At 36.9% G+C, this 14,370-nt stretch overlaps 1 protein-coding gene across 1 annotated transcript in view; it reads right to left on the reverse strand.

Moving 5' to 3' along the window:
• Positions 1-6,969: 6,969 nt before the first annotated feature.
• LOC131032398 (receptor-like protein EIX2) overlaps positions 6,970-14,370 on the reverse strand; it is a 43,704-nt gene continuing 36,303 nt past the window's right edge. Inside the window, exons 3-5 of the mRNA XM_059210699.1 lie at positions 8,795-9,043; positions 7,838-8,020; positions 6,970-7,539 (exon numbers count right to left, since the gene is read on the reverse strand). Coding sequence (XP_059066682.1) covers positions 6,970-7,539; positions 7,838-8,020; positions 8,795-9,043 — 1,002 coding nt within the window. The remainder of the gene's footprint in view (positions 7,540-7,837; positions 8,021-8,794; positions 9,044-14,370) is intronic.

Here is a 14,370-nt window from a genome sequence, read left to right on the forward strand (position 1 = left end):
CACTTGATGTGTCAGATTCTCTCTTTACAATAAGGCCTCCCCTTAAGTTGAGATTTAAGTCGCTAATGTTAGGCATTCAAGGTCCTTCCTGTAATGCCCATATTGTCAAGATTGCATAATCATCTACCAGATCTGATCCTTTAAATGCCAACCTTTCTTCCTCCTCTGAACTAAATTTTTGGCCTTATCATTTCATAATTGTATCAAAGCCCACTGCATCTTCTATATCCCATTTTGGTAAAATTAGAACTCCACCCTGACTTAAAATCATCCTGCCCTCATCTGTAGTGATTCTCTCAAACTCTTCCATCATTTCATTCTTGATCTCTTCCTGATTTTCTTGATCAGACCTATCTGGCCTCTAAACTTTTCTCTCATCATCTCTCTTCTTAAATTGTTCAATTTTCATCTTCCACACTAATTCCAAAAAGGTTGAGCTTCTCACAAAAGTATCATCCTTAAGAAACTTATCACATGCCTCCTTCCTTGCATCCCTAAAATCCCTACCCTAAATATTTAAAGGAGTGAGGTCCAACTCCAAATTAGGGGCAAAAGAGAAATACCAATTTGCATCTCTACACTTGTTGCTACAAGCATATCTTCCTCCATTTGTTCTTCAACCTACCTTAAAAGTGAAAAGGGCACAGGTGGTGGCAAAGGACTTCTATCTAAATCTTCAAGATTAATTATTTTGACTCCTTTAAAAGGCTCTCTCTTCATTATTTTGAATCTTCAAGATTAATTATTTTGACTTCTATCCAAATCTTCAAGATTAATTATTTTTATTTGCACCTTTGGGGAAAGCTTTGTCTTCATTATCCTTTTACCCTTTCTACTCATGAATCCTCCACTATCGTCATTTCTCTCTTCTTCAACACTTGTTTCTTTTCTTTCTCTTTTTTGAGAAGACTCATAAATAGGTCACTTTTCTATCAGGCCATCTATTCTTTGAGGTAGAGGAGGTTGTGAGCCTAACTGTTGCATCCTCTTTGGATGAATCAAAATGGATTCCTCCACTATGATGGGTTTTGGATGATGTACATCTCTTCTTTCACCTTGTCGATCAAGAACCTCTTCAAGTTTGGCCTTCTTCTCCTTCAATGCAAGAATCAATTCATCAAAATTGTTCATAACAAAATCAACTTTAGCAAAAAATTTAGTAAAATCTTTTGTTGGATCATAGCTTGGATCCATTTTATGAATTGTAGCCCATAACTTCCTGAAAATTATTCATTTCTCCTTCCTCCAATCCTAACTCATGGATTCAAACTCATTTCTAATTATATCCTTAGGAAAGTTGTTCTCATGAGGCAATAAACCTCATTTTATTCTTGTCTTGAAAATATTGTAAAACCCCTCTGAGTCATTGTGTCTAGCTATGCTAACCTTTAAATGATATGGTCCAAAGAATTTGTCAAAATTTTCATATCCTCCTTTCAAAATCACAAAATATGGGATGATAGTATAATTAGGGAAAATTGTTCCTTTGCCTTTTCCCTTTAATTCCTTATGATGGATGCACCCTATCTACCACATTACTTTAGCAAAACCCATTCTCAAAAGAACATTAAAAGGCAATACATGTGGCTGACCAAAAAAAACATAGATTCTAATAATAGTGCTAACAGGATAAGGGATGAAATCCCTCCAATTGTGCTCAATCTTCAAAAGTGGCAACCTCTCTTTAGGCCTTACAAAATCATGCAACTCCTTGGGGATCCTTGGTGGGTTCACTATCAATCTTTGTCTCAACCTAGAAGAAAAGTTGTTATCAAATCTCAAAAAACTAGCCTCTTGTTTGTCCCAAGACATATCTATGCTGCAAAGTTACACTAGAATTTCCTTTTTGTCAATTGTCCTCTTGAGGTTCATAGTACCTTCAATGTAATCCACATTCTGATATAAGAACATGTGCATGAGCAAGGAATACCACTAGAATTTAGTGCCAACCACTTTATTTTTAATATCCAACAACCCCTCATGAATCTTCTCTTCAAGGTATGGGGTGAAATAAAAAACCATTGTATAATATAGATGTTGAATTTGCATGGCCATATACATGAAATTAGGTGGCATAACTATAATCTGATTGAAACCAAAGATCTGAAATAGAGAGAAAAAGGTACCCTGAAAATAATGAGCAAAATTCCAAATGGGGAATGGATCCTCTTAACTAGGGCCAATGTAGTATGTAGTCTCTCCTTCTATAGCCAAATGCATTGGAAGAAAATTAGTTCTAATGAAATCTTTAATTTAATAATAGTCTGCCTTTTACTCATTTAAATCTACTTGTACCAAGTTAGCAGATAGTTCATCTAAGTCAAAAATATCCTGGAATTCCTCTCTTCTGATTGTCAATAGAGTTTCTCCTTCATTTCCCTTTATAACGCTTGGGATAGGGTCATATTTGTTTGCAATAGCCTTAAGAAAGTCGACATCCATGAACACACTCGGCACAACTAATTTACCCGAATCATATTTCCAGGAACTTGAGAGTGGGAAATGTAAATTTATTATTGGTCTAAGAAATCATCATAAAGATTTATCTTCAAATATTTAGTCTATCTTGAATGTTTTCATGAGGAAGCCATTTTGAACTATGGTTTTCTATTATAGCTTCGAATTGGGAAGGAAAAGACTAGGGCTAAGACAAGATTTAAATTACAATAGTAATTCAAGCAAATTTCACCTTTCTCTATTTAGCTTCTAACCCTAGAACAATTAAAACTCTTTTCCTACAATTTTTTGCACAATTCACAACATCAATTGCTTCAAAATAGATGAAAAAGCTCAGATGAACTTACCGCTTTGATTACACGAGGGGAATAGTAATTTTGTGTTGCAAGAAACCATATCAATCTTTTTCAGCCACAAGGATGTCCTGTGAATCACTATGAATCTCTTATAATCAAAAATAGCTTTGAGAGTGCTTTTATTATTGTCTAGAATGAAATGCCATTGTCTCATCCACCATTATTACTCACGTGAGTGAAATAATGGCTCTAACTTGCATTTGAAAAAAGTTTAAAACCTTAAATGATGTGGTCCAAAGAATTTGTCAAAATTTTCATATCCTCCTTTCAAAATCACAAAATATGGGATGATAGTATAATTAGGGAAAATTGTTCCTTTGCCTTTTCCCTTTAATTCCTTATGATGGATACACCCTATCTGCCACATTACTTCAGCAAAATCCATTCTCAAAGGAACATTAAAAGGCAATACATGTGGTTGACCAGAAAAACCATAGATTCTAATAAGAGTGCTAACATGATAAGGGATGAAATCCCCCCAATTGTGCTCAATCTTCAAAAGTGGCAACCTCTCTTTAGGCCTTACAAAATCATGCAGCTCCTTGGGGATCTTTGGTGGGCTCACTATCAATCTTTGTCTCAATCTAGAAGAAAAGTTGTTATGAAATCTCACAAAACTAGCCTCTTGTTTGTCCCAAGACATATTTGTGCTCCAAAGTTGCACTAGAATTTCCTTATTGTCAATTGTCGTCTTGAGGTTCATAGTACCTTCAAAGTAATCCACATTCTGATATAAGAACATGTTCATGAGCAAGGAATACCACTAGAATTTAGTGCTAGCCACTTTATTTTTAATATCCAACAACCCCTCATGAATCTTCTCTTCAAGGTATGGGGTGAAGTCAAAAGCCACTATATAATCTGGATGTTGAATTTGCATGGCCATATACATGAAATTAGGTGGCATAACTGTAATTGGATTGAAAACCAAGATTTGACATAGAGAGAAAAAGGTAGCCTGAAAATAATGAGCAAAAGAACCAGTGGGGAATGACTCCTCTAAAGTAGGGCCAATGTAGTATGTAGTCTCTCCTGCTCTAGCCAAATCCATTGGAAGAAAATTAGTTCTAATGAAATATTTCATTTTACAATAATCTACCTTTAACTCATTTAAATCTACTTGTACCAGGTTAGCAGATGGTTCATATAAGTCAAAAATATCTTGGAGTTCCTCTCTTTTGATTGTCAACAAATTTTCTCCTTCATTACCCCTTGTAATCCTTGAGATAGGGTCATATCTATTTGAGACAACCTTAAGAAGGTTGACATCCATGAATGCGCTCGGCACCACTAATATACCCAAATCATATTGCCAGGGACTCAAGAGTGGGGAATGCAAATTTCTTTATGCATACCATAACTTGAACATATCTATCCCAGTCATCGATACCCTAGAATCCACCAAGTGGTATGCTTTATTAGTCAGCCCTTCTCCTGGGGTTTTACCATGAACAAATCTCTATCCTTGGTACCTATCATTTGTCAAGAGCTTTAGTTGGTCTAAGAAATAATCATAAATATTTCTCTTCAAATATTCAGTCTTCCCTAAATGTTATCATGAGGGATTCATTCATTTGAACTAGGGTTTTCTATTATAGCTTCGAATTTGGAAGGAAAAGACTAGGGCTAACACAAGATTTAAAATTACAATAGTAATTCAAGCAAATTTCCCCTTTCTTTGTTTAGCTTCTAACCCTAGAACAATTAAAACTCTTTCCCTATAATTTTTTTCACATTTCATAACATCAATTGCTTCAAAACCGATGAACTTACTACTTTGATTACACTAGGGGAATAGCAATTTTGTGCTGGAAGAAACTGTTCAATCTTCTTCAGCTGCTATGAATCTCTTTATGAATCAAAAACATATTTGAGAGTGTTTTTATTATCTTTTGGAATGAAATGCCATTGTCTCATCCACCATTATTACTTGCGCGAGTGAAATAACAACTCTAACTTGCATTGGAAAAAATTTTAAAACCTAGTTGTCGATCATCTTTCATGGTGGAAAATCTCAAGAACCAAACTAGTCAATCTGACATTAACCCTCCAATGTGGCAAGTGGGCTCTCCAGAGGCATGACATGGTATATCCAACTAGTCTCTTACTTCTCCACTTTCAGTGACCCCATCGTTGGCTTTTGTTGGCCCACCTTGGACACATGGCATAATCTTGTGATGTCATGGTCCATAATCTCCTCACATCTCTTGATCAAAAGGTTATGAGAACTATTGGATCTATTCTTTGTTTACTTTCCAGTCACAACGATCACTTAACAATGGTTGCTAACTCCTGAGCACTTCTTGGACCAGGATTAAAACTTCATCGTTCAATACAAGAACATGCATAAACATACATCCTTAGTAACTCAGGTTTTACCTACTGGGAACCGGTAACATGAAAGGTTTGAAAGGTCAAATCACTGACTCAACCTTCTCCACTGAAGACACATGGCATCATCTCGTGATGTCACAGTCTTTATATTCCTTGCACCTTCAATCATGGTGAAGCGCAGATCTAGATCTATTTTGCCTTTATCCATAGGCCGAAGTATTAAAACATTAGACACGAAAAATCTATAAGCATTGGCATGAATATTAAAAGCGACCGACCATAGGGAAATCTTTTTTGCAACTTAGGAAAGACCATAAAGGTACCGGTTGAACAAAACTTAATGCTTGGAAAATACAATGGCCCCACCAATGGTCATCGACCCTTGGCTTAAGTGGAAAAAGGTAATGATAGAAAATAATAGGCTTGGGGTTTTTCTTTTACAAGACTTAGTCAGAAATTCACAAACCCTCAACCCTAGACCTTGAACATTGACATAGGGAAAAATAAATCCAGAATGACCAATATTTTGACTCAAACATGAAAATTCTTGTGCAGTCATTTTTAGGACTATCATTGGCTCTAGTTGGGGATGATCATTACTCAGGAATGATGCAAGAATTTCAGAATCTTTGGTGAAGCAGACCACTTGTAGAGAAGACCAAAAAGAAGTTACCTAAAATGGCAACTTCAACAGAAAGGAAACTACACTAATATACAAAACCTCACTGATGCTCATGGATAATAACTACTTTAAGAAAAGTAGAGCTTCAAGAATTATCCATGAACATGAAACTAAAGCGTATCACCATTTATATCTTGGAGAAAATATGAATCTTCTCCCCACCTGCTCTGGATCAGATATGGACCTAGCCAAATGGCATCAAACTTGCCATGTTTTCCTTTGTCTTCTAATCTAGCATTCCACATCAGAACCAAATCATTAATTTGAAAAGTTCTTGCATTTGTTCTTTTTTCATAAAGGTTTTTAACCTGCATTTTTAATTTTTCATTTTTAGTATTATCTTCTCTTCTAATTTCATCTAATTCCATCAGAGCTTCAACCCTTAATTGCATATCATCATCTATATCATTGTCATAAGTTTGGACAAACTTATACATTTCCATCAGGTTGTTTTGGGGTAACCTTGCATGAATAACATACACCAAATCAAAAGGTGCACATCTAATTTCTTTCGTAACTGTTACCTTGTTTGTCCAAACTACTAATCTTAGCTTTGAATCCCAAGCCTTCTTGCTTTTCTCTAGGATTCTTTTGATAATCTCCATCAAGCTCTTATTGCTTGATTCAACTTGTCTATTTCCTTGTGGGTGGTAAGGTGATGAGTATGAGATTTGGATACCATATTTGTTGCAAAATTTTTCATATTCCTCTCACCTTAAAATTATGGCGTTTTCAGAGACTATTCGCTTTGGACATCCAAATGTAGTCAATATATTATCTGTGAGAAAATCAATTACCACCTTACTTGTTTCTTTTCTAGTAGGTATGGCTTCAACCCACTTAGTGAAATAATCAGTGGCTACCAAAATCCAAGAATGACCACTACTAGATTTACTTGTTATCTCTCTAATAAAAGCTATACCCCATTGTTGGAAAGGATCTTGGACATTTATAGGTTTCAATGGCAGATTTCTTGAAAAATTTTAATTTTCTTGCAAACCTTTGGCATGGATCACATCTTCTGACTAACTGATGTGCATCCTTGAAAATTGTTGGCCACCAAAACCTAATGCTTAATATCTTGTGTGCAGTTGTCTTGGCCATATAATGCCCTCTGCAAACTCCACCATGTAATTCAAACTATAACCTTTGAGCCTGGTCCTGGTCAACACATTCTTGCATGACACCATCACTATTTCTCCACAAAAGTTTCCCATTAACTATGGCATACTTTATGGCATGTAATTTTAATGTCCTCCTTTTATTTTCAGCCATATCTTCAGGACATTTCCTCTTCTGCAAGTAGTATATAATATCATCATACCAATCACAACCATCTATAGCACAGACATAAGCTCTATGTTCCTCTTCTACAATATTTATTTGATTGGCATCCAGATTACTCTGAGCCATTAATTTAGCCAATCCTTGTCCTCTCACTAACTTATTGATTTGGATATCAATATTGAATTCTTGGATCCTATTGGTCCATCTACATCTTCTTCCAGACACTTCCTCTTGTGTGGAAATGTCTTTGATTTCAGCACTAGGCACATATGCAACCAATGTTGCTCCCATTAGATAACTCCTAAAAGCTTTAACTACCTTTACTAGTGCATAGGCCTTCTTCTCATTCAAATCATACTTTATCTTTGCATCTTGCAAGGACTTACTAAAAAATGCTATAGGTTGTTCAAAACCCTCTAAGTTCTTTTGCAGCAAGATAGCAACAACAGTATGAAAAGATGCAAATGAGAAAATTGCATAGGTTTTCCATAATCAGGTGTCTTTAGAACATGTGCATTCTTAATAGCCTTCTTGATCTCCTAGAATTCCTTGGCTGGCTCTCCCTCCCATTCTATCTTTGCACCTTTCTTCAACATCTTGGATATAGGCTTACTAATTTCAGCAAAATTTGTAACAAAGCTTCTGAAAAAATTATTCTAGCCAAAGAATGATTGGATACCTTTCACTTTTTGGGCTGAGGGACCTTGTCAATTTCTACTACCCTCTTGGGGTCAATCCTTATACCATCTTTTGAAACAATGTGACCCAACAACTTACCCACAGTAACCCCAAAAGCACATTTCTTTGGTTTTAAAGATATTCCATATTCAACAGCCCTGTCAAAGATTTTTTCAAGGTGACCATAGTGATCACTTTCCTTCTTGGAATAAGTTGTTAAATCATCCTGATATACAACTAAGAACACATTTATAATGTTAGAAAATGAAACATACATTGCTCTTTGAAATCTTTCTCTTGCATTTGTTAAACCAAAAGGCATTCTTACATAAACATAAGTTCCCCAAGGCGTAGTGAATGTTTTCTTGTACTTCTCTGATTCTTTGACCATTACTTGGTTTTACCCTAAAAATTCATCCATCATAGACAAAATCTCATATCCTGTCACCCTTTGTAGCATTGCTTCCATATTGGGCAATGGATAGTTGTATATTAATGAAGATATATTAAAGTTCTTAAAATCAACACACAATTTGATATCTCCATTCTTTTTCCTCATAGGTACCAAGTTTGACACCCATGATGAATGTCTGATAGGTTTTATAATCCCAACATCCCTTAACTTGATAAGCTCTTCTTGCATTTTAGGTGCTAAGGTTTGATTAATAGGTCTCTGCTTCTGTTTGAAAGGCTTAGCATTTTCCTTCAAAGGAATTTCATGTTGAAATAAATCTTCCCTATAAGCCTCCAGATCATCATATGACCAAGCAAAGACATGCTTATATTTTCTCAACAAATCAATCAGCATTTTCCTTACCTTGGGTGACATCTTCTTTCCAATATACACCTTCCTTGGGGCTCCTTCTATCCCAAGGTTAACTTCCTCTAAATCCTCAGGGTGTGGGATAGTGGTAGCAACCTTGGCCTTATCCTAACTATCAAACACCATTTCTAGGACAATCAGACCTTTGGGAATTTTTTTTGTCTTGAATTGAATCACCTCCTTCCCAAAGATTGTTTCTTTATCATCTATTGTTTGTACAAAGGCACTATTTTCATATTCATTTACACAATGTAGAAATTTTAAGATGTCATCATCATCATTGAAAACCTGCCAGCTTTCAATATTGTTAGGGACTGAAGGCCTCATTTGAACCCCAATTTTCAAGATTCCAGCAAAACTGATATCCTCTGGCCTTAAAGCTATATTTGCTAGTAGATCTACCATTTTGTTATGGCTTCTTTCCTTCTAGACAATACCAAATGCATAAAAAATATCAATTTGATCCCATACAACATTTCTATACTGCTTCAAACTTTTATTTTTTGATGCATACTTAGATCTAATTTGGGGTATGACTAATTTAGAATCTCCAATGACTTTGAGATTATTTATCCCATGTTTTTCAACTAATCTCAATCCTAACAACAATGCTTCATACTCTACCACATTATTTGTGCATGCAAAGGACAAAGTAAAAGAAAATTTCAAAGTTCCTCCATGTGGTGATATGAATAATACACCTGCACCCGATCCTTCCATATAACTGGCTCCATCAAAATACATCGTCCATAAATTGTCATCACCTGATGATTTCTCTACTTCCTCATCCAATGGTGCAGGTTGTTCTTTTTTCTTTTGTGGAGAATACTTAACTCTAAATGTATTGATTTATGTGTCCACAAAACAAGTCATGTCCTCATCATAGTTTTCTACTTGCATCGTCATATATGGTACCCTAGATTCTCTTAAAACCTTTACATTTCTGCCATCAATACAAAAGTTATCATAAGATAAGTCACACTGCAAACTTCCACCCATAGAGGCACTCCACTTTCTTGACAACAACATCCTATAATGCAATGGGATGTCCACAAATAGGATACTCATGGTTAACTCATTCTTAGGGAAGTCAACAAGTTTATAAGGTAGTTCCCTTATAGTACCTATCACAAGCACTTCTCTTGAATCCATAGCACAACATCTACCCTGAGGAGTATCTACTTTTAAACCCATGGATTGCATTATTCTCACTAGCATGACATTGTTTGAAGCCCCAAAATCAATCATACAATTTTTTAGGACTCCTCCATTTATGATAACACTTAGAAAGAAAGGGTCCACATTTTCAAGGCTCTCATCTACTCTGTTTTCAAGATAAAATTGGGGAATCTGAGAAATCATTCCTCCTAGATCTTTATCTTTAGTTTCAATCTTATTTACTTGTTCCTTTACATTATGAGAAACATTCTCATATTCAATATTATCAGAAAAAGAAACACCCTTGAACCAGACCATGACTTTCTCTCCATTCTACTCAATTCTTAACATTTCTTATAAAGGAATTTTAACCATAATCTGAGAAATCAACTGAAGCATATCAACAAGTGTGTAATATAGAAATTCAAGAGACATACCTAATTGTTCTTCATGATTCTTTGGTTTGTTTCCTCCAACATTATGTTTGTACTTCATGTCATTTCCAATAGGTACAAAAGACCTTTCGACTATTTTTGTTTTCATTTTGAGTGAAGTAGTTTCCTCACTGGGCTTTACAATCTAATCTTTCTTAGCCCACTCCTTTTTCTTGACCTCCTTAATTTTGATTGCATCTTTCCCTGACTTATCCTCCTTCACCTCCTTTCCTTTATTTTTCAATTCTTTGATAAATAAACCAGAAGGCTTGCCCTAATCTTCACCAATTATTTTATTTCTTAATTGATAATTACTTTTAATCTGAGCTATCATAGCAACTATTATCTTGGAAATTTATTCATCTAAAGGTCTCGTCAAGGATACAAAACTCTCTCCTTGTTCAACATTACACATTCGATCATCAACACATAACTCATTATCAGAAAAAAAACTTGTTGATGGTATGACTCACTTATTTTCCTTTGATGATCTATATCCAAGTCCTGGGTTTCAATATCAGAAGAATATTCTGCCCCTCCAAGGTAAGAAGTAGTCATGAGACAATCAATATTATCATCCTCAAAGGTTCCTTCTCCTTCTTCATGTAACTCATATTTGACAGAAATAAATTGTGCAATAGCACAATATTCAAGTGAACGAGGTGATAGACAAGCAACACACCAAAGTATATCCTCTACAACATTCACTATGTGATTTTGCAATGGATCATGAGTTTGATGCTCCTCCTTATTCTTTTGCTGCTAAACTATTTTTCCATATTTTCCATTGGTGTTGTAGGGATAATCCTACAATATTGGTGGTCTATTAAATTTATTAAACTGTCACTTTTCTGGTATAGGACCCTTATTATTATTTGCCATAGTCAATTTTAAATCCTTCAAGGTATTAAGTACCTCATCCCATTTGTCTTTTGGTGCAGGAGCACCCTTCTTAGGTCTTCCTCTTTTTGGTTTTTGCTGGTGTTTTGCTTCTTTATGAAGCCATTGTAAATGTAATAAGAGCCATGAGCTCATTAGTCTAAATTAGGTCCTAATTTAGGTCCTAGGTTCTCATTTCTTGTGGAGGAGAGGTTATGTGTGCCATGAATGAGTTTGGGGTCCTTTTAGCATGGTGGTTCCCATAGGATAACTAAATGTAGGCCTAGGAGTTAAGAAAAGCAACTTTGGAAAAGTTGCTCAAAAGTTGCAAAAAGTTACATGACAACTTTTCAAAGTTGTCAAGCAACTTTTCCACCTAATAGGTCAAAAACCTTAGCTTAGCGTGGATAGCCCCAATTTTGGCACATAGACTGGGGAAAGGATACTATATATGTTTCAAACCCTAAAATGATGGGTTGGATGTCAGATTATATGGCCAAGAGTAGAGACCTTGACAGTGATTGGGTTCTTGTTGCCAGTCAGCACAAATGAAGCATTAACAGGTTGATAATGGATTTTTTTATGAACTAAATAGTGTTGTGAATCTTGCACTATACTTATAATTTCATTTTGAGCACTTAGGGTAGGTTCTTGTGCAGGTTTTTGTGTGTTTGTAATTATCTTTGTGAAGTACTCTATCACTGTCCAATTTTGGACTGTTTTGTGAAATGGAATGATAACTCCTATCCACATTGTGGAATCACCATGAAACCATGGGGAATAGGAGTAAAAACCTTGTACATTACTTCAAAGCAAGCAAGGCCCTTGAAGATGTAGGGAAGTCTTCCAAAGACCCACTCCTAGGCGAGACTAGACTGTGCCCAGCTAGGAAGGGTTGAAGTTGCAGAGGTCCATGAGAGCAAGGTAAGACAAGGAGGGAGGCACCCTTTGGAGGAGGTGTAGAGGGATGTGTGAAGCACCATTGGTGAGAAGGAGGAGCTTCCACCAATCCAGATAAGGTGGCAAAGTCAATAAACCATCACTGTGACCCAGGCATGCCTTAAAACCCTTGTAAAAAACCCTCAAAAACCCCAAAATTCACCTGGGGCAGTGTACGGACACTTGGAGGCCCAAAACCAAAATTTTTTTTGAGCCCTTGCCAAATGATTAGCAATTCTTTTGGGAAGTTTCACAAGTATGTGCATCATTTGCAAGAGGGAGCCCTAAAAGTCTGGATTGGAGGCCTAATTGGGCACATTCCTTGTAGCCCTATTTTGTAGGAAAAAAGCAAAATAGTGAGATCAGTAAGGAGTTGGAAGATTAAAACCTCTTGGGGGCACTTGAATGGATGGATAACCATGTTAGAGACCTATCCTAACCTTTCTAGGACCTAAGGAGGTGAAGAAGGAGCTAAACCCTTATTAGCCTATGTGAGGGTTTTTTGGTGCTTGTGAGTAGATGTGACTTAAGGAGGAAAATCATAGATTGTTGGTGGGTGGATTGGGCAAGGGTAGGGGATTCCACAAGAAAGGGAAGTCCTAGAGACCCTAGGGTGTGGTAGAAACACCTGGTGATCCAAGGAGAGGATCAAGGAGCATAGACTAGGCTAGTCTATCCCATTCCCATTCCCATCAAATTGGTATCGGAGTAGTTAAAGATTTGGTGGACCGTGCATGTCTCTATATTCTAGTGAATTAGTAGGGGAGAATGTAATGGTCACTAATGCAAAGCTGGCTAGGGAGGTAGAAGAGCAGAAGGAGAAGAATAGAGTCCTTGAAGAAGCTATGAGTGAGATAAGGGACAAGCTGCAAGAAGTGGTTGATCAGAGGACACATGAACCTTGGGGTGAGGACACCAAGGATAAAGGCAAGGAAACAATTGACATAGATGACATTATACCTAAACCAGACCCCTTGATCAATGAAGAACCTTTTGTAAAGGCCATTAAGGCTGTGAATACCAAAGCTTTTGAAAGATTGCCACATTTCAGTGGAAGGATGGACATTGACACTGTCATGGAATGGATTGAGGGTATGGAGAACCACTTTGAGTGTGAAGGAGTGACAAAAGCTCAAAAGGTTAAGGTTGCCAAATCAAGACTAAGGGGAGCAGCCTTGACATGGTGGAAGTACCTGCAAGAAAAGAGAGTTAGCATGGGGAAGCTACCTATTGCAAGTTGGAAGGCCATGGTGAGTAAGATCAAGGAAAACTACTTACCAGAGGATTATGAAGTCCAACTTCATAAGAAGAGATAGGGATTGAAGCAAAAAGACCTTGATGTGACCTCCTACATAGACGAGTTTCAAAAGCTTTGTCTTAGATCCAAAGTCCAAGAAGAGGAATCTATCAAGGTGGCTAGGTATCTAAGTGGCCTAAAGTGGAACATTCAAGAGGAAATAAGCCTATGGACTCCTACCATTGTCCAAAAATGTCATCAGCTCATTGCTAAGGTGGAAGAGAGGAACAAAAGGAAGGGAGACTCTAATAACAGGGGTAGAGGCAGAGGTAGAGATCAAATGAATCACCGAGGTGGTTACCAAAGCAAGGCAAATGAGCAAAGGAACCAAGGATAATCCAAGTTGATTGAACATAGCAATGAAACCAATCTCAAAGGAGGCCATTCTAGAGGAAGAGGGGCACAAGGGGGTCCAAGTAGGGGTAGAGGTACTAGTAGGGGTAACTCCTACTTTGCAACCATGAAATGCGACAACTGTGGTCAACTGGGACACCCGACCTATAGATGTCCTAACAAGCCTACCTCATCAAACAATGGAAAGAGGGTTGCTTATGCTCATGAAGACACATCAAGTAGCAAGACACCTGAGGTGGACCATATTGAATCAGAGATTGGAGAAAATATGATGTTCAATAGAGTCTTGATAAGACAGCTGGTTAAGGATGAACCTAAGCATAGGAGAGCATTGTTCTTGGTGAGATGCAAGATCCTTGGTAAAGTTTGCAAGGTGATAGTTGATTCAGGGTCAACTGATAACATAATATCAGATGAGGCTGCCAAGAAGTTGAAACTCACAAGGATACCCCACACTAGCCCTTACAAGGTGACATGGTTGAACCAAGAGCAGAGTGTTCTTATCAATAAACAGACTTGGGTAGAGTTCTCTATTGGAGGATACAAGTATAAGATCCTTTGAGATGTGTTACCCATGGATGCCTATCACCTACTGCTAGGTAGACCCTGGCAATTTGATAGGAAGGTGATCTATGATGGAGAGGAGAACTCCATTTCCTTCAAGAAGGATAGCAAAACCTTTAAGATTTAGT

The sequence above is a fragment of the Cryptomeria japonica genome, chromosome 8 (genome assembly GCF_030272615.1).
Source record: "Cryptomeria japonica chromosome 8, Sugi_1.0, whole genome shotgun sequence".
In the NCBI taxonomy this organism is placed as follows: domain Eukaryota; kingdom Viridiplantae; phylum Streptophyta; class Pinopsida; order Cupressales; family Cupressaceae; genus Cryptomeria; species Cryptomeria japonica.